This window comes from Oryctolagus cuniculus, chromosome 5 (assembly GCF_051225735.1).
Source record: "Oryctolagus cuniculus isolate XC-2025 breed Fujian yellow rabbit chromosome 5, ASM5122573v1, whole genome shotgun sequence".
In the NCBI taxonomy this organism is placed as follows: Eukaryota; Metazoa; Chordata; class Mammalia; order Lagomorpha; family Leporidae; genus Oryctolagus; species Oryctolagus cuniculus.
The window spans coordinates 122,574,932-122,595,011 of NC_142871.1; the positions used below are offsets into that span (position 1 = coordinate 122,574,932).

The 20,080-nt window shown below is 40.0% G+C and overlaps 2 protein-coding genes across 7 annotated transcripts in view; one reads left to right on the forward strand and one right to left on the reverse strand.

Annotated features, from left to right (window-relative positions):
* The window catches only part of CD2AP (CD2 associated protein), a 136,996-nt gene extending 119,772 nt beyond the window's left edge, over positions 1-17,224 (reverse strand). For 5 of the 6 annotated variants that reach the window (XR_016234039.1, XR_016234038.1, XM_089333215.1 and 2 more), the window contains exon 1: positions 16,718-17,224. Coding sequence is in view for 3 of the 6 variants with exons in the window: in XM_089333215.1 (XP_089189341.1) it covers positions 16,718-16,721 (4 nt within the window). In the remaining 3 variants the exon portion in view is untranslated. Of the gene's footprint in view, positions 1-8,222; positions 8,299-16,717 lie in introns of all 6 variants that reach the window. The other variant, XM_051854659.3, reaches the window with a different exon arrangement.
* Positions 16,124-20,080, forward strand: part of TNFRSF21 (TNF receptor superfamily member 21) — a 244,709-nt gene continuing 240,752 nt past the window's right edge. Inside the window, exon 1 of the mRNA XM_017345167.4 lies at positions 16,124-16,567. The gene's annotated coding sequence lies outside the window, so the exon portion shown is untranslated. The remainder of the gene's footprint in view (positions 16,568-20,080) is intronic.

Sequence of the window (20,080 nt, forward strand, 5' to 3'; positions counted from 1 at the left end):
TTGATCAAGGATCCAAAACCAATCCCTGGAGCAAGGACAGTCTGTTCAACAAATGGTGCTGGGAAAACTGGATTTCCATGTGCAGAAGCATGAAGCAAGACCCCTACCTTACACCTTACACAAAAATCCACTCAACATGGATTAAAGACTTAAATCTACGACCCGACACCATCAAATTATTAGAGAACGTTGGAGAAACCCTGCAAGATATAGGTACCGGCAAAGACTTCTTGGAAAAGACACAGGAAGCACAGGCAGTCAAAGCCAAAATTAACATTTGGGATTGCATCAAATTGAGAAGTTGCTGTACAAAAGAAACAGGAAAGTGAAGAGACAACCGACAGAATGGGAAAAAAATACTTGCAAACTATGCAACAGATAAAGGGTTAATAACCAGAATCTACAAAGAGATCAAGAAACTCCACAACAACAAAACAACCCACTCTAGAGATGGGCCAATGACCTAAATAGACATTTTTCAAAAGAGGAAATCCAAATGGCCAACAGACACATGAAAAAATGTTCAGGATCACTAGCCATCAGGGAAATGCAAATCAAAACCACAATGAGGTTTCACCTCACCCCGGTTAGAATGGCTCACATTCAGAAATCTACCAACAACAGATGCTGGAGAGGATGTGGGGAAAAAGGGACACTAACCCACTGTTGGTGGGAATGCAAACTGGTCAAGCCACTATGGAAGTCAGTCTGGAGATTCCTCAGAAACCTGAATATAACCCTACCATACAATCCAGCCATCCCACTCCTTGGAATTTACCCAAAGGAAATTAAATTGAAAATAAAAAAAGCTGTCTGAACCTTAATGTTTTTTGCAGCTCAATTCACAATAGCTAAGGCCTGGAAACAACCCAAATACCCATCAACAGTAGACTGGATAAAGAAATAGGACATGTACTCTCTAGAATACTATACAGCAATAAAAAAAAAATGAAATACGGTCATCTGCAACAAAATGGAGGAATCTGGAAAACATCATGCTGAGTGAAATAAACCAGTCCCAAAGGGACAAATATCATATGTTCTCCCTGATCAGTGACAATTAACTGAGCACCAAAAAGGAAACATGTTGAAGTGAAAGGGACACTATGAGAAACAGTGACTTGATCGGCCCTTGTCCTGACTGTTGATGTACAACTTAATACTTTATCCCTTTTAGTATTTTTTTTTTTTGCTCTATTTAATACTATTGGTTGAACTCTGTAATTGACACACAATTATTTTCAGGTGTTTAAATTTAACTGGAAAGTGATTCCTGTCATATATAAGAGTGGGAATAAGAGAGGGAGGAGATGTACAATTTGGGACATGCTCAATCGGACTTGCCCCAAATGGTAGAGTAGAAATGTGCCAGGGGATTCCAATTCAATCCCATCAAGGTGGCATGTACCAATGCCATCTCACTAGTCCCAGTGATCAATTTCAGTTCACAATTGATCACACTGATAGGTCTAAGAGACAAGACTAGTATCTGCTAATACTAACTGATAGAATTAAAAAGGAGAGAACGATCCAACATGGGAAGCGGGATACACAGCAGACTCATAGAATGGCAGATGTCCTAAACAGCACTCTGGCCTCAGAATCAGCCCTTAAGGCATTTGGATCTCACTGAAGAGCCCATGAGAGTATTTTAGGCTCGGAAAGCCAAGACACTCTGACACACACACACACACACACACAAAAAACAAAACAAAAAAAAAAACAAAAACCCTAAATGAAAGATCTCTGTCACTGAGATGCCAGTAGAAAGAATGGGCCATCAAAGAAGGAGGTACCTTTCTCTGAAGGGAAAAGAGAACTTGCACTTTGACTATGACCTTGTCTAAATAAGATCGATGTCTGCGACTCAAAAGGCTTCCATAGCCTTGGCAACTCATGACAAGAGCCTAGGGAGATTACTGATGCCATAAACAAGAGTGTCAATTTGTTAAGTCAGCAACAGGAGTCACTGTGCACTTACTCCTCCTGTATGATCTCTGTCCTTAATGTGTTGTTCAATGTGAATTAATGCTATAATTAGTACTCAAATAGTATTTTACACTTTATGTTCTGTGTGGGTGCAAACTGTTGAAATCTTTATTTAATATATACTAAATTGATCTTCTGTATATAAAGAGAATTGAAAATGAATCATGATGTGAATGGAATGGGAGAGGGAATGGGAGTTGGGAGGCTTGTGGGTAGGTGGGATGGAAGTTATGGGGGGGGGGAGCCAATGTAATCCATAAGCTGTACTATGGAAATTTATATTTACTAAATAAAAGTTAAAAAAATACATAGGAGGGGAAAACCAACAACTTTCTCCACAAATTGCCTAAAAATAAATGCAGTAACTCAAGAAACAAGAATAAGGCCGACAACATGAATCCGTCAAAGGAATACAGTAACACTTCAGTATAAGAATGTGGAGACAAAGCAATTGATGAAATGCCTGAAAAGAAATTAAAAAGATGACCATAGTATTACTCAAAAGCAAATTCACAAGTTAAAGAAACCCTTACATGGCATGGAGTAAAAATTTTCCCATGAAATTGAGATTTTGAAGAGAGATCAAACTTCAGTATTAGAAAGGAATAACTCAATAATACAGAAGAAAGCCTTAACAACAGACTTAATGAGACAGAAGAAAGAATATCTAAGATAAAAGACAAATTTTTGAAAATATCTCTCACACAAAAAAAAGAATAAGAAAAATTAAAAACAATGTTTGAGATTTATGGGATACCCTCAAACAACTTAACAAGGATCTGAGGAGTTCCTGAAGGTGTGGAAAGAGAGAACTGATTAGAAGACTTATTCAATGAAGTAAGAAATTTTCCTTAATTTGGAGAAAGAAAGGGATGTCTAAGTACACAAGACACATAGAATTTTTAATAGAAGTGAGCAGAAAAGATCTTCACGACATATACTTCAATCAAACTTTCAACAGTAAAACATAAAAAAAGATTCTAAAATGTGTATGAGAGAAACACCAGATTACTTTCAGAGGATTTCCAATTAGACTCACAGCTGACTTCTCATCAGAAATCCTACAGGCTAGGAGAGAATAGAGAGATAAAGTCCAAATCCTAAAAGAAGAAAATCATCAACCTAGAATATTATACCCTCCAAAGCTCCCATTTAGGAATGAATGCAAAATATTTTCCATAAAAAACAGAAATTGAAAGAATTTGTCACCACTAGCCAGCCTTAAAAATGACACTTAAGGATGTGATACACAGAAACACAGAAAAATAGTCATTATTGTAAAGGAATGTAAAAGCAGAAAATCCCCCAGTAAAACTACAAAGGAAATCCAAAGCAAACAATAGAAATATTTATGGAAAAATGGCAGGGCCAAGTCTTTGTTTATCAATAATGAACTTGAATGCAAATAGCCTAAATACTTCAAATAAAAGATGGCCTGGCTGAATGGATTAAAAAACAAGATCCACCTATTTGCTGCCTACAAGAAGTACATCTCACCAACAAAGACACATGCATCCTGAAAGGATGGAAAGGAGGCCGGCACCGCGGCTCAATAGGCTAATCCTCCACCTAGCGGCGCCAGCACACCGGGTTCTAGTCCCGGTCGGGGCGCCGGATTCTGTCCCAGTTGCCCCTCTTCCAGGCCAGCTCTCTGCTGTGGCCTGGGAAGGCAGTGGAGGATGGCCCAAGTGCTTGGGCCCTGCACCCACATGGGAGACCAGGAGAAGCACCTGGCTCCTGGCTTCGGATCAGCGTGGTGCGCTGGCCACAGCGCGCCAGCCGTGGCGGCCATTGGAGGGTGAACCAACGGTAAAGGAAGACCTTTCTCTCTCTCACTATCCACTCTGTCAAAAAAAAAAAAAAAAAAAAAGGATGGAAAGGATAGGAGATCTGTGCCTCTCTTTTCTCTCTACCTTTCAAGTAAGGTAAATAAAAATTTTTAAATGTTACACAAGAATTAACAAAAATACACATCATGAAAAGATCAAATACTTTATGGCCTAAAAAAAGAGTAATGATAGAAACGCTTTATTGGTTCCACTTCCTCTTTTCCAATAAACAAATATATATACATATAAATAAAATTTTGTTCTCAGGACTAAGTATTTTTTAATAAGCCCAAAGGCTTCATCATGTATTATTTATAGGACTAAGTATGTATTCTTCAATATAAATGGGAAATGCAAAATTGATTGGCATTGTTTAATGTCCTTAACCAATGACACTTCATTATTTAAGTTCCCTAAAGTTAGATACTAGATAAATTAGCTGAAATACTAATAAAACGCACAGCATCAACCCTGAAGTTCTTTGAGCTTTATAAAAGTATCGAGTCTAAGGTCCTTTTTTTTTTTTTTTCAGATTTACTTATTTATTTGAAATTCAGAGTTACAGAGAGGCAGAGGCAGAGGCAGAGGCAGAGAGAGGTCCTCCATCCGTTGGTTCACTCCCCAGATGGCCCCAACAGCCAGAGCTGTGCCGATCTGAAGCCAGGAGCTAGGAGCTTCTTCTGGGTCTCTCACACGGATGCAGGGGCCCAGGGACTTGGGCCATCTTCCACTGCTTTCCCAGGTCACAGCAGAGTTGGACCGGAAGTGAAGCAGCCGAGACTCGAACCGCTGGCACTGCAGGTGGCAGCTTTAGCCACTATGTCACAGGGCTAGCCCCCTAAGTTCCTTTTAATAAAAGTAGAATTTCTCATCAACTTTCTCAAGTTTGTCAAATATAGAACAGGGATGGGTAGGGGGTGTGTGTTGTAACTCAGAGGGTTAAGCTGCTGCTTGGGATACAAAGTTCTTTATCAGAGTGCCAGTTTGAGTTCCGGCTATTCTACTTCCAACCCAGCTTCCTACTAATGCAATCTGGGAGGAAATAGATGATGGTTCTGGACTCCTGGCTTCAGCTTGGCCAAGCCCTGGATGTTGTAGGCGTTTGGGGAGTGAACCAGAAGATGGAAGATATCTCTGTCACTCTGTCTTGAAAGTAGATGAAAATAAACAAAAGTAAACATTTAAATATGAAAATGATAAGTAGCAATTCCTAAATGTTTTTTAACAAAGGAAAGTTGGTCATTCTTATGATAGTGAAAGTATCACACACAAACCAACTCTTCCTCTTTGTTTTAATGAGCAAAAATTTGCAAAGCATGATACATTCTTACCAAATATCCAGAGAAAAAGAAATCTGATAAAGAAAATTTTACATAGTATTACATTCCTTCTAATGTTACTAAATTTGAAAAGTGACAGATATCTACAAAAGTTAACCAAAGTTTAAAAAATACCAATCTCAAGGACTGGTTAATTTTAACTTAATTTGTATTTTTTAATGAGGAAGTTAATAAAATTTTATTGTTTCCTATTTTGCTGCAGAACTGCTGCTTCACTGTATAAAACAGCACCAGCAAATGCAGTATATTGTAAAATTAAGATAGTATTGTTCTTTCTCTGGCACTGTACAACTAACAAAAACTGTTATCCATTCCCAGGTACTTCCAATAGAAAGATCATTACATATTTTGACCCCAACCCAGGGATGAGTATAAGCAATTTACAATATTACATAAGTCTTATACAATGGTATGAAACAAATATAACTTCCTCAGTCTTCACCTAGCAAATATATGAGTGGCTGCCACTGGAAGGTACTTGTTCTGTATATGCTTGGGATACATCTAAAGATAAAAACTACATTCTGGAAATTATATTCTACCAGTATGAGTCAGAAATAAACAACAAGGAAATTACAAAGGAAACTGCAATCTGGATGACAGAAATGGGTAAAAGAAAAAGTAAGGCAGGATATGGAGGATGAATCAAGAATACCTGTTACCTGTAACTGAAATGACAATTCCCAGAGGAAGAGTAGATAATCAGCAAACCCACTTGACAAGATGCTTACTATCCCAGATTATATACTCTCTACTAAAAAAGACTTAAGAGCTTCAATGAGTCACACAGAACAGAGTTTATTTCTTTAAAAAGTTACATCTTATCCATCAATTTGAAAAGATAATTCCATTAGACAAAATTATGTTAGTCTTATTTAGACATATTTCAGCACATTTAAATTTCATATTATTCGTTAGATTGGCCTTATAAAGGTTATTCAATCAGACTTAGTGGACACATGGTAGGCTCCCAATGTCATTAAGAGTGTTAACAATGGTTTTTAAAATAAGATGTGGTCAGGGTTGGTGCTGTGGCGTAGCAGGTAATGCTGCTGCCTGCAGTGCTGGCATCCCACATGGGCGCTGGTTTGAGTCCCAGCTGCTCCAGTTAAAATCCAGCTCTCTGCTATAGCCTGGGAAAATAGAAAATGGCCCAAGTCCGTGGGCCCTTGCACCAGCATCAGAGACCCCGAAGAAGCAGCTCCTGGCTCCTGCTTTCGGATCGGACCAGCTCCAGCCGTTGTAGTCATCTGGTGAGTGAGCCAGCAGATGGATGACCTCTCTCTCTGCCTCTCTGCATTTCAAATAAATAAATAAATCTTTTTTTTTTTTTTTAAATAAGATGTGGTCTCTAGCATCAATGAGTTAAAGGCAAGTAAGGTCATTTACACATGAAATGAAGACCATAACAAGGGACTTTTTACTTATACTTTATGAGTTTTCATGTTTACTTGAGTTTTGTAGGATGCAAGAATTTAGAATAATTTTGTGGGAAAGGAGTTACTATGAGTTTTGAAATATAGCCTTTTTATTTCCATATGATATTCACTCTGAAAAGTTTTTCATCATTTAAGATTATTTTTTGAAGTGCTTCCTAAAAATTGGTAAGATCTAATAATGGGTAAATAAAAATGGATTATTATATATTGTCTGCACACATGTAAGCACATACCCCAAAACAGCAAAGCAAAATGCTCATTAGAGTACAATCTGCTACAGCAGCACAAGAATTTTAATTAAAGCCTAATATAAAACTTGGATCATGGGCCAGTGTTGTCGCATAGCAGGCTAAGTTGCCATCTGGGATGCAGGTATCTCATAAGCACTGGTTTCTGTTCCAGCTGCTCTACTTCCAATGCAGCTTCCTGCTAATGCACCTGGGAAAACAGTGGAAGATGGCCCAAATGGTTGGACCCCTGACATGCAATGTGGGAGACCCAGATTCTGTCTCTTCCTCTCTGTTCTGTAACTTTTTCAAATAAATTGAATAAATCTGTTAAAAAATCTATTAATCACTTTATTTATCAAATTATTTATTTGATAGGCAGAGTTACAGGGAGAGATCCATCTTCCATCTGCAACAACAGATGGGGCTGGGCCAGGCCAAAGCCAGGAGCCTAGAGCTTCCTTTGGGTCTTCCATGTGGTGGTATGGGCCCAAGTACGTGGGCCACCTTCCACTGCTTTCCCAGGTGTATTAATGGAAGTGGGGCAGCCAGAACTCGAACTGGCACCCATATGGGATGCCAGAATCACAAGCAGAGGCTTAACCTGATGCACTAGAGGCCCCTAAAAATTAATTAATTTTTAAAAATGTTGATCTTAGAACAGATTTCTAAATAAACAACGAAAAACGTTTCTAATACACAGGATAAGAAAATCCATGTTGAGTACTACATTTGAAAGACCAGCTTTCAATAGGTTTCCTAAAAACATCCTCTACTTTAACCAGGACTATATAATTTAATGTTACAAATGTATGAACTTCTGTATTTAGAATACCAAACATTTTTGGCACTTGATTATTACAATAATCATCATACATACTCTAGGAATGACATCGTATAGTTAGCAAAGTCATTCTTGACTTTACTTAAGGCCTCCTCAATACTGGAACACTGACAGATCACTAGGAAGGTAAAACAGTTTTAATATTTCAAATAAAAGTACCTCAAAGATATTTGCTTCCCTTTAAAGACTCAATGCCAGGAGTAGAGGAAGCTATATCTTGGCTACTGTCAAGTAATCACTACATCATCACTGGTCAAATTAAGGATAGATGAATAGATCCGATTTGCCTTCCAATGGAACAATTTACATTCCCATCTTCCTTATGCCTCTCCTATTACATTTTAATATTTATGACATTGGAACCTATACCCCTAAAGTACAACTACACTCCTTATCATGCTCATACTGCTAATCGATTCACATGTTAAGATTTTTTTTGTTGTTATTTATTTGTTTGAAACGTGGAGAGGGAGAGAGATCTTCCACTCACTGGTTTACTCCCTAAAGGCCTTAAACAGCCAAGGCTGGGCAAAGTAAAAGTCAGGAACCCTTACCTCAATCCAGGTTTCTCATATGGGTGGCAGGGACCCCAATACGTGAGCCATTACCTACTGCCTCCCAAGCAGGAAGCTGAAATCAAAAGCAGAGCCAGTACTCAAACCCAGGTGCAATATGGGAAGCAGGTAAGCCAAGCAAATGCCATACCAAATGCCCATTCCATATGGTAAACTTTACTTCTATTAAGTGACAGTGTTCTTATCACACCAATAAACCATGCAACACATTTATTTACGCATCAAAAACTGGAGGGATGGAGTGATAGGAGTATCTGTGTCAGAATCCAGCAGTTATGAGAAGTTAAAAAAAAAAACTACCCAGATGATTGAAATAATATAGACAATCCCTAAAACTGCTTGGGGCACCAACACATTTACCATAAATCCCCCAATGCCTGGTAGGGCATCAATCACATTCTTCACATTAGGGCAAACGCATCAGCTGTTCCTTTTGTTGACGATGTTACCTTGAGAAAAGATAACACCTTTCTTTTAATGTTAGTACTGTTTATTACTATTACCATCCTTAAAATTTTTTCTACTAGAAACAACAAGTGATCAGAAGCTACCCAGTCACTCTGTTAGAATTACCTAGACATTGAATCATCATAAGAACCTGAACTGGCACTGATAAAATACTAAAATAAATACCATAACTCAGGTTCTCATATTAGTCATTTGTTTTTCAAATGCACTGAGAAGCAGAATCATGATGGGAAGTTTAACAGACACAAAAAAATCTGAAAGATTATACAATCCAAGCTACTGGAAAGGACTGATATAGTATAAATAGGTTCAAGGAAAGAAAGTATATGTAACATCCTCATGCTTGACGCTAGATCAACATCTTAAACAAGGTGTCAGTTTAGCTTAATAAATTTTCAGTGCAAAGAGCTAGTAAATACACTTTTGGTAAATCAAACAAGGTTCAAGCAGCTGAAACCTTCAAAAACAAAAACCAAACCAAAACTAAAAAGAGGAATATAAAGTTTAATCCAAAGGAAGAAACACTAAGGAGCCCAGAAGAAATGTCTACCCCATTAGCAGCTAAAACCAAGGTTATGACTGAAAAATAATAGTGTAACATGGCTTCAGATCAGAGAAATCCTAGAAAGACTATGAAGGAAATTCTATCTGTGTATTGTGAACTGGTCTAAACAGATATGTATCACAGACCTACATGCTAGGGAAAATACAAGGTTTTTATTGAAAAGACAGGTACTCTCACATAATAAGTTCCCACCAAAAAAAAAAAAAAAAGGTATTTTTTTTTTAAGGTTTATTTATTTATTTAAAAGAGTTACAGAGAGAGAGAAGGAAAGGCAAAGAGAGAGAGAGAGAGCGAGAGGTCTTCCATCTCCAGGTTCACTCCCCAGATGGCCACAACAGCCAAAGTTGCACGGATCCAGAGCCAGGAGCTAGGAGCTTCCTCAGGATCTCCCACGTGGGTTCAGGGGCCCAAGGATTCAGGCCATCCATCACTGCTTTCCCAGGCTATAACAGAGAGCTGGATCGGAAGTGGAGCAGGTAGGAGTCAAACAGCGCCCATATGGAATGCCGGCACTGCATATGGATGCGGCTTCACCCACTACACCACAGCGCCAGCCCCAAAAGGGTGTTTCTAATAACTAGTCTAATATCACTTCAGTGAAACCAATGAACAAGCAATTAACAGTATCTTCACATTTCTTATGTCTTACTTTCACACTTATGATTATACTGGCAGGTATAAGTATATCATATCCTTAAGGATTGTGTACTTGTTTCTAAAATAGAAAGGCATGTTAAAACTGTAATCTCTTTGCCATTAAGTCTGAAGGGAAAGGAACTTCAAGTGAAAAAGACATAGCAGCAAAGAAAAAGCAGGCACATCAACTCCCTGGAATCAAGCAGGATATTGACTATGACCAGTAACTATCCTCAAATACTTAAGAGAATCTCATTTCACCCCAGTTAGTCAGGATTGTTTTTATATCACACTTGAAAGACTCAGGTACTAGTGTAGATTAACAGTGTAGTCTCCGGGGCTGGTGCTGTGGTGCAGAGGGTTAACGCCCTGACCTGAAACATGGGCATCCCATATGGGGGCCGGTTCAAGACCTGGCTGCTCCACTTCCAATCCAGCTCTCTGCTATGGCCTGGGAAAGCAGCAGAGAATGGCCCAAGCACTTGGGCCCCTGCACCCATTTGGGGGTTCCGGAGGAAGCTCCTGGCTCCTGGCTCTGGATCAGCACAGCTCCAGCCATTGTGGCCAATTGGGGAGTGAACCAAGAGATGGAAGACCTCTCTCTCTCTCTGCCTCTCCTCTCTCTTTGTAACTCTGACTTTCAAATAAATAAATAAATCTTAAAAAAAAAAAAAAAGTGTAGTCTCAAGACAGAAAACATACAGTATAAGGTTGAGAGTTTAAGGGTTCAGCATCTCCTTGGTTTTAGTACTTGGCTCATTCTAAACAATTCCAATAACCAAAATCATTTTTCTCCCTGCAAACAAATACCTACCTCATATTTCTCTGATAAGAAATCTGGGCCCTGTCTGATTCCCTTTCGCTGTGGCTAGATCTTCAAGACCCAAGGCCAGACTCCACTTCCTACCTACCAACCACCATATCATCCCCATGCCAAACCGGCCTGCTCATCTATGTGTCTACAAATTGCATTTTGCTACACATAATCTCTAATGCTGACACTCATATATAGACCTCTAACTGTTGTGCAGTTCTCTGACAGAGAGACAGGACATAGAGAATCACAGCAGAAAGCAGTGTCTATTCCTGGGCATACTAAATTAACATTCAAAGGCTGAGACCCCAACAAAGCCAGGCATTGCTTTATCTACAATCTTAGTTTCTTTATCTCCCTTATTTGGTTACACACCCTCCAATTAAGTATTTTAAGGCTACAGGGTTGCTATAGGGTTGTTATAGGGTTACTTACGCACACATAGGTACTGATTATACCACTTGTTCTTTTTGTTGTTGTTCTGGGACAGTCCTTAATTTTTCCTTTGATCTCGAGGGCCCCTGACTTTCCTTTCAAAAGTCCCTACCTCACATGCAGAATTTTTAGACTCACAGTCTGCTTTCTGCTCCATCTATAAAGACATCATAATGATCTACTAGTATTAGATTTTACTCACCTCATTTTTCCTAAATTCAAACTCTGAAAACTTCCAGATTTTCACAACTTATTTCACCAGTTTACCTAGGAAAGAGGACTGCAGCAATCCCTTTCTCACCAAAATCAAGAATCATTACACCTCTTTCTCTGCCTATCTTCATTCTCTTGACACAATAATACCACTTCTTAACACATATAATGAAATTAAAACTTTTACCTTACTCAAAATACACTTAACAGAAAAAGATCCCAAGATGGGGGTGAGGGGTGGAGAGGGAAAACCACAGATTTGAATCTGTGCAAATAAAAATTTAAGGTTATTTTTTATTGGCAGTACAGCATGTATCAAAAAAGATTTCATGTTTTATAACTTTATTTTAAAGACTTATTTTTATTTATTTTAAAAGTAGAGTTAGAGAGAAACAGAGATCTTCCACCTACAGGTTCATTCCCCAAATGGTCACAAAAGCTGGGACTGGGCCAGGTTAAAGCCAGGAGCCTGGAACTTCATCTGAGTCTCCCATGTGGGTGGCAGGGGCTCAAGTACTTGAGTCATCTTCCACTGCTTTCCCAGAGCATTAGTGGGAGCTACATTGGAAGTGGAATATTTGGGAGGCTGGCATCACAGGCATCAGCTTAACCTGCTGCACCACAATGCAACCCCAAACTTTTTAAAGTCCTAAATCTCTTAAAAACTATATCTTACTCAATTACTGTGACATCATCGTACCGACAAACCCCTAATTTAGAGAGTTATATGGCAAATTCCAGGTTCATTTCTATAGGTAAACAAAATATTATGAATGTGGATTTTCACTCAATATGATTTCACAAAATCTAAATTATTCGAAGTTTGAAATACTTAGAAGAAAACCTGATCATGAAAGCTTACGCTAATTAAAAAAATAGAATTATTAGATGTTATTAATGATTCAACTTTGACAAAAAAAATTTACTAATATTCCTTTTTTACACTCTGGATTACTTTAATTGAAGTAAATCCTGAGACTGAAAGGTAAGCCATTAGCAGGCAATTTCTATTTGTAACTACTTATTTGTATGAATCAAAATTTTCTCCAGATAGTGCAACAAAGTAAAAGAAGGAAATCACTCTGTTATAGAAGTATATATATCATCAGAACCAAATGTAACTTTCTGTAATAAAACAACCTCATGGGGCAGGTGTTTGGCCTGGCAGTTAAGACGCCAACATTCCACCTCACAGTGCCTGGGTTCAAAACCCAGTTCTACCTCCTGACTCCACTTTCCTGATAATATAGACCCTGGTTACATGGGTGAGGGCTTACTTAATAAGGTCCCTGTCACCCAATGAAACACCTGAACTGAGTTCCAGGATCCTGGGCTTTGGCTTGACCTAGCTGCAACTATGCAGGGAGTAAACCAGTGGATGGGAACACTCTCTCTCAACTAATGAATTTTTTAAAATATTTTAAAAAGCACAGGTCCGTGACTGATACGTAAAAGCACTTATAAAATAAATTCTACAACTAAAAAGTTCATAACCTAATCAAAATTCAGGGAAAATCAATCCTTAAAATCTGTTTACTTTGGGGGCCAACACAGTGGCCTGACAGGCTAAGTTTCCACTTGTGGTGTAGGCATCCATATTGACTCTGGTGTGTTTCCCTGCTGCTCCTCTTCAAATACAGGTCTCTGCTTATGGCCTGGGAAAGCCCTACACCTATGTGGGAGACCCAGAAGTAGCTCCTGGTTTCTGGCTTTGGATCGGACCAGCTCCAGCCATTGTGGCCTTTTAGGGAGTGAACCAGCAGATGAAAGACCTCTTTATCTGTCTCTCCCTTGGTCTATAATTTTATTTCCCAATAAATAAAATCTTTTTAAAAACTGTTTATTCTTTCAGCAATAAAAATTCACATATAGTAACAATTTGGGTCATCTGCTTTCTTATCCCACTCCAAAATGCAGATCTGTACTTTTGGAACACGAAAATAAGTATTGTATTTCCCCAAAGCTCTCCCCAATTCCTTCACACAGAATGCCTGAAATTCCTTAAAAGGCATACTTCCATACTTAGCAAACACAGAAACTGAAAACATCAGTTTAACATAATAGTCAAAGTCTGTAATAGTATTCCTCCCATTTAGAAGACTTTCCTAAACCATTAAACTTATTATCAACTAATGAGTTTCTCACAGGACATCCAATACTGAAAAATATTCTTCCTACATAAGGTTACATTTCATAAAATTCAACTTCTGCAACAGTTTAAAATTATCTCATCTTACTGGTCCTTTAAAAGCCAAAAACTGAGAATTAAAGGATGGGCATTTGGCACAGCAGCCAAGACACAGGTGGACATGCAGACATCCCAAGTCAGATTGCCTGGTTTGAGTATCCAATCTATCACCCTGCTAATATGCATCCTAGGAAGCAGCAGATGATGGCTCAAGTAGTTGGGTCTCTGCCACCCATGTTGGAGACCCAAATAATTTGGGGTTCCAGGCTTTAGCCTGGCCCAGTTCTAGCTGTTGTATGCATTTGGGTAGTGAACCAACAGATGTACGAACTCTTTTCATCTATCTCTCCTTATCCCTTTCTTTCTGACTTTCACATAAAAAATGAGTGTTTTTGAAAATTTAGGATTTTTTTTCATGTTGTTACAAGAATCAGTGAAATCATTTGAAAACAAAAATAACAACCAACACTGGCAAAATTATATTAGCTCATTCAATTCTCCCAACAATCTATTACATGATTGATATTTTTATTCCATTTACAGATCAAGAAACTGAAGGGACCCAGAAGTTACCTAACTTGCTCAGACACAATGCTAGTGAGACATCAGGTACTCCCTGATGTCTACCCAGTTTGCGTGTTTAAGATTTATTTGAAAGGCAGAGGAAGGAAGAGAGAAATATCTTCCATCTGCTGGTTCAGGCCCCCAAATGCCTGTGTAAGGGGTAGGCCAGGCCAAAGCCAAGAGCCAGGAACTTCTCTGAGTCTCCCACATGAATGGCAGGAATCCAAGTACTTGATTCATCATTTGCTGCCTCCCTGGCACATTAGCAGGAAACTGAATGAGAAGTGCTGAGTAGTGGGGACTCCCAAATAAGGCACTCCAACAAAGGATGCAGGGGTCCCAGCTTACACTGCTGCACCACAACACCTGCTGTACTGCCTAAATGTAGGCACCATATTAATAAGTATCCAACCAAGCTACCTCAAAACAAAGAAAATTTTTTTCATTTTGTAACAAATTAAAATATCATGTAAATATTTTAGGCTGCATCTTAAATTATAATAGTTGACAACAAAAGCAAATGAAATTTATATTGAAGACAAGACACCCCATTTAAATAAACTTGAGACTTTTAATATTATATTACCAACAAATTAAAATACATAAATACTTCACAAATACTTTTCAAAAATTCAGCACAAATGCCCCAAAGTAACAGGCCTTGAGAACACATCCTAAGTAGTCAAGTTGAGAACAAACTAATGACCTTTAACAACATTATCTGGAAACTCACCTAACCAGACACAACAAATATGTCACTAAGCAAAGGCCTTCAGACAATCAAGGCAGGTAACAGAAATGTTAAGCACTGGTATTCATTTACTTTTCTCAAGAAAAGACTTCACTAAGTCAAGGAATGCTAATTCTTCCCCTCTGCAGAGTAACAATTTTGAATCTTATTTCCACACTTCTAGAAAAATGAGAACAAAGTGTGATGGACACTAACTATCAGCATGCAAATCAAAGAGCAAAGTAGATAAGGAGGTAGGGAGTACTTATTTTAAATAATTGTAAAAGACAAAGTAATATGTTATTTAGCATTTAGATCAACAGTCCTGTATAAGATTCAACAGATTCTCAGGGCATCACAGTGGACACAAATTATAACCCTAAGTCATCAAAAGAGGCTTAATTATGTTTCCCATTCTATCTAAGACAGAAAGGAATTGTATTTTTAACCTTAGTATGATTTTCACCCAAAGAGGTTAAAATGGTTTTATAATTTCATGCTTAAAGGAATAAGCCCATAATTATCCTGTAAACTCAACTGATCAATTAAAAAGGAATTTATTTTAAAGTTCCAAAAAGCAACGTTTTATTTTACTGGTTGAGTTCAGGAACTAAAAGGTACGTGAAAGCAGGGAGGAGGAGGATAGGTCACAAAATTAGAAAGTCTAAGAAAACAGAACAGCCAGGCAAGTGTCTATAAACAGTATGCTCAAAGCATTCCCCACCAAACAAAGTGTGGCAGAGGATGCCACATCAGCAGTACTCCGCATTTGTCCTGCTACCAAATCATCTGTTAGTTCCATGAATTATTAATTCCAGTAATGGTTTGTTGATACGAAGCAGCAACAATTCTCAAGTGCAAAAAGTGATAGTGTCCTCCTGATTTACTCCACAAAACCAAACTTGGGTGTACTCTCACAGAACACGTTCTGTATTATGGTGGTACCGATTTGATTTTTTTTTTTTAAAGAAAGCTATTCTCTTTCATATTGATCTTAATTTTAAAGGATTGAGACAGTGTGTGCCAAGTCCACACCGAACTCTGTTATCAAAAGAATTGTTACCACTTAACAAAATCCTTTTCAGCCAAGCGGCAACGCACTCTTTCCCCAACAAAACACTGAACGCATACGAAAAAAAAAAAAAACCACACACAACAAAAACAAACATATAAGGCCTTGTACTTTCCTCCAACAAGGAAGTCTAACTCCAAACAGGAAACTGCTCCTCAAAGGGTACAGTACTGAAATCCTATCAAACCCCAACCCAGTCCCACAGGAGGAGACTGAATGTTTAGGTGCCAACACACTTGCCTAGGTAGAACCGGAGTGAAATACTCAAACTCCCTATCCTTGAGGCATCTCCAAACCTTAGCAAGGGGGTTTTGAAAAGTCTCTTCTGACCAAAAAAAAAAAAAAAACTATAGATTTATATCTATAATACATAGATATCTTAAAAGCCCAATCGATACAAAGCCTCAAAGGAAAAAAAGTAGAAAGTGCGAGTCCAAGTTTTTCGATCACCCTCCCCCATTCGAAGAGCAGGGAGGAGGGAAGGAAGGGTTGAGGCTGGGGGAGTGAGGAGAGGGGGTCGGCGCCCCTCTCCTCCCTTCCCGCACCTTTCCGGTCAACCGCGGAGGCGGCGGAGAGCGGCGCGCGAGGGGAAGTGCCCGGAGCCCTCCGACCAATTTCGGCGCGAGAACAAGGTGGAAGGTAGGGCGAGCAGGGGCGAAGGGGTGGGAGAGACTCGCCTCGGGTCGACCGCCGTCGTCTCCCCAGCAAACTCGAGGAGGAGAACAGCCTCTCGAGGTGGGCCAAGTCTAAATGGACGGCGGGAAGCGCCCCCCGCCCCCAGCCTCTTACCCATGCTGGGGGCTCCCACGGGGAGAAGCCCAGCGCCCGCTGCTGCTCCTCCTCCTCCTCCGGTGGCTCGCACGGCCGCTCCTGCGGCAGGAGGCGGGCCCCGCGCTCCGCTCTTCCCCCGCTGAGCTCAGGCGGGGCGAGGAGGCGTCTCCATCCGCCCGCAGCACCCTCGGGCCAGTCCCCTCAGCGCGGCCCGTGAGGCGAGAAGCCGCAGCGATTCCTCCCGTCGGGCTTCCGCCGAAGCCACAGCGGCCGGAGGGTCAGTCCCTGCCCGCCCAGACGGCGGCTTTCCCACCGCTTGTCTTCCCCGCAGCGGAGGTGGGACCCGTCGGTTGGCCCCCGCCTCCGGCTCCAGCCCCGAGTGCCCGTCTTGCTTGGTGCCCGCCCCTCAGCTATAACCCTAGAACAGAACACCAGACTGAGGTGGAAATCGGGACTGAGGCCGGGAAGGTGCCGGGAGCTGGGCCGGGGAGGAGGCAAATCTCGCGAGAACGCCTTGGTACTCCCTGCCTGCCCCGCCCCCGCCGCGTTCGCGCTCTCCCCCTTCGGGTCCCGACTGATGCCAGGTGCGGTGACGTCACGGCCGGGGGGTCGCGCGCCGCCCGCCTGCAGGTGCGGCGAGTTTAAGATAAGGAAGCCATCCGGAGAAGCCGCGGTCGTGGGCCTCGGCGGGTGTCTGTGGTTCTGTTTGCCGCCTCGGATGTACGGGAAAAGGTTTTTGCCGATAGGCAGAGTGAGCTTGGGGTGCCCCACTTTTCGCAGCAGTGACGCTGTGTTACTTTTCTGATCGAAGCAGGCCCCTGGGAGATCTAAAGAAAAGAGGTAGCGACAGGGAGCCCGAACCTGCTTGATTTCGACCTTGTAGGGCGGCCCAGCTGTTGCAGGCACCCTGCAGTTTACCTTGCAGAGTTCCTTGCAGTATTTGTTCTCTGTCGGGGGGAGGAAGCCTAGGCAAGAAATAAATTGTTTTACGAGAATGAACTGTTGGGTTCCTTGATTCTCCTTGGCTGAAAACAACATTCGGAATCCCTTTTCTCTCTTGAAAATACAATTTACGTTGTTATCTGATAGAGAGGGCAGGAGGTAAAAGCATCATGATTCGAAATATTGGCAAGCATTTTTTTTTCTAGCAACGCTAAGAAAGAGGATACGGGATTATTATAATCACACGGGGCCTTTCTTAGAGTTAGGAACAAGTATAATTTAGTTCAGCCAGCTTTAGTCCGTCCTGTTTGCGTAGACCCAGTTCCTGTACAGATGTGTGTGAGAGCAACTTTTGTTGAACACCAACTACTGTGCCTAGCTAGTGCTTTTGCAAGAAATTCGGTCTTTTAATGCTTACAACCAATCCAACAGTAAAACTGCCAGGCCCTTCAGAACCAGGCAGACCTAGGTTTCTGAAACTCGATGTAGCCATTTACTTTTTATAGCACTATGGATAATTTAAATAACTTGGCTGGACTTCCAATTTTTGAGTCTGTTGAATGAAATCTACAGTGCAGAGCAGTGTTGAACACATAGTAGCAACCTTGTAAGTATCCGTTCCCACTCACTCCTATAGGTGAGGCTTTGCCATCTGGTTGTTATTACTTCTAGAAAAGGTGCATCTGGTAATTTTATAACAGAAATTGCCCAATTCAAGAGCAGAAGCCAAAAAGAAGTGGGCCATATTTTTAACTAGTCAAGACATATGATCCGACACATGATAAAACATGTCCTATCCATGCTGTTGTAGAAATTCAAAGATCTCTGTTATTTCCATAATACGCTGTATTTAAGAAGTATAAAAATTAATAAGCACATTGCCTTTGCAAATTCGGAGGGCATTGTCCCACTGTGATAATGTTCAGATTTCAGTTCATAAAAATCAGGATAGAGAATAGGACCTATAAGAAAGGTTGAGAAAATTGAAGTAAAGAAGTAATCACAATCCCAAAGTTAAAGCTGTCTTCCAAAGGACATCCCAAAAGAAAAATTAGATCTAAAAATGCATTTAGTATGTAAAAGTACATGCTATGCAAATGTTAATTATTCCATGGATCTCTTCTCCTCCTCAAAGTTTTCCCTGGCCAGCTTTAATAGGCCTTTAACTGATGACACAGTGATTTGTACATTTTTGTATGGTCAATATTGCCCTCAGGCCATAATTCTTCTTTCCTGAGTAATGGTTGTTAGATGAAAGAATATCAGATGGAGCTGGTGCTGTGGAACAGTGGGTTAAGCTGCCGCCTGCGGTGCTGGCATGCAGTATGGGGGCCAGTTAGAGTCCTGGCTGCTCCATTCCTGATCTAGCTCCCTGCTAATGTGCCTGGGAAAGCAGCAAAAGATGGCCCAAGTACCTGGGCCCCTGCCAGCCACATGCTCCTGGCTCCTGGCTTCAGCCTGACCCAGCCCCAACATTGCAGCCATTTAGGGAGTGAACCAGTGGACAGAAGAGCTCTGTCTCTCTTTTCTCTCTCTCTTGCTCTATCTCTGCCCTATAAACAAAATAAATAAATAAATTTTATTTAAAAAAAATCAAGTAAGAAGATAAACTCGTACTTCACATAGATATTAATTTTAACTTCCATTTCCTTTCAGCTAATAACAGATTATTTTTTACTTTTGCCTTTGCTTCCTTCGTTGCTCTCTTTTTACTGAATTAGGTTTGATTTCATCCATCCAACCTCATCCTTCTTTTAATTCTAGGACAAATTGACTAAAGCCAGTGTTAACTTTTTCTCCTGTTAAATACTGAATATGTTGATCTTACATCAAAGAGTATTACAGTGTCCATGAATGCAAAAATTTCAAACTAACCTAATTCATACTGAACTGTCATTGTTTCTAGAGTTTTCTTAGAATTGTGTCAAGTTACCTGAATTGAAACGATCATTTATCTACATTCTTTCCTTGTGGTAAAACTATTTTAACCAGGAGGATTATGCTGAAGAAAAGTAGATGTTAACTAAACTGTGTTATTTTTAAAATAGTTATATTTTGCTCAAATCTTACAAATAACTGATTCTTTTTTGGTTCTTTATTCTTAGTTCCAAAATGCAAGGTTTCCTTGTCAGGTTTCTTATTGTTATCTTGTTTTGACTTGTCTAATTTGTTGTATACTTAAGCACAAATTACATCAATGTATAACCTGAATTTTAAAAATCTTTCTTTAGAAAACAATTGCAGGAAATAATAACCTCAATCACAATGCCTATACTGTGAGGTCACTGAAGCTGAAAAAAATCCCCCTGCTCAAACTGGTGACCCTCAGCCTGTAACAAAATCCTGTTACTCCACTAGCAAGTCAGGGGTATGCTCAGATACATGTCCACTCTAAGCACTTTTTTTTAAAAGATTTTATTTATTTATTTGAGAGGTAGA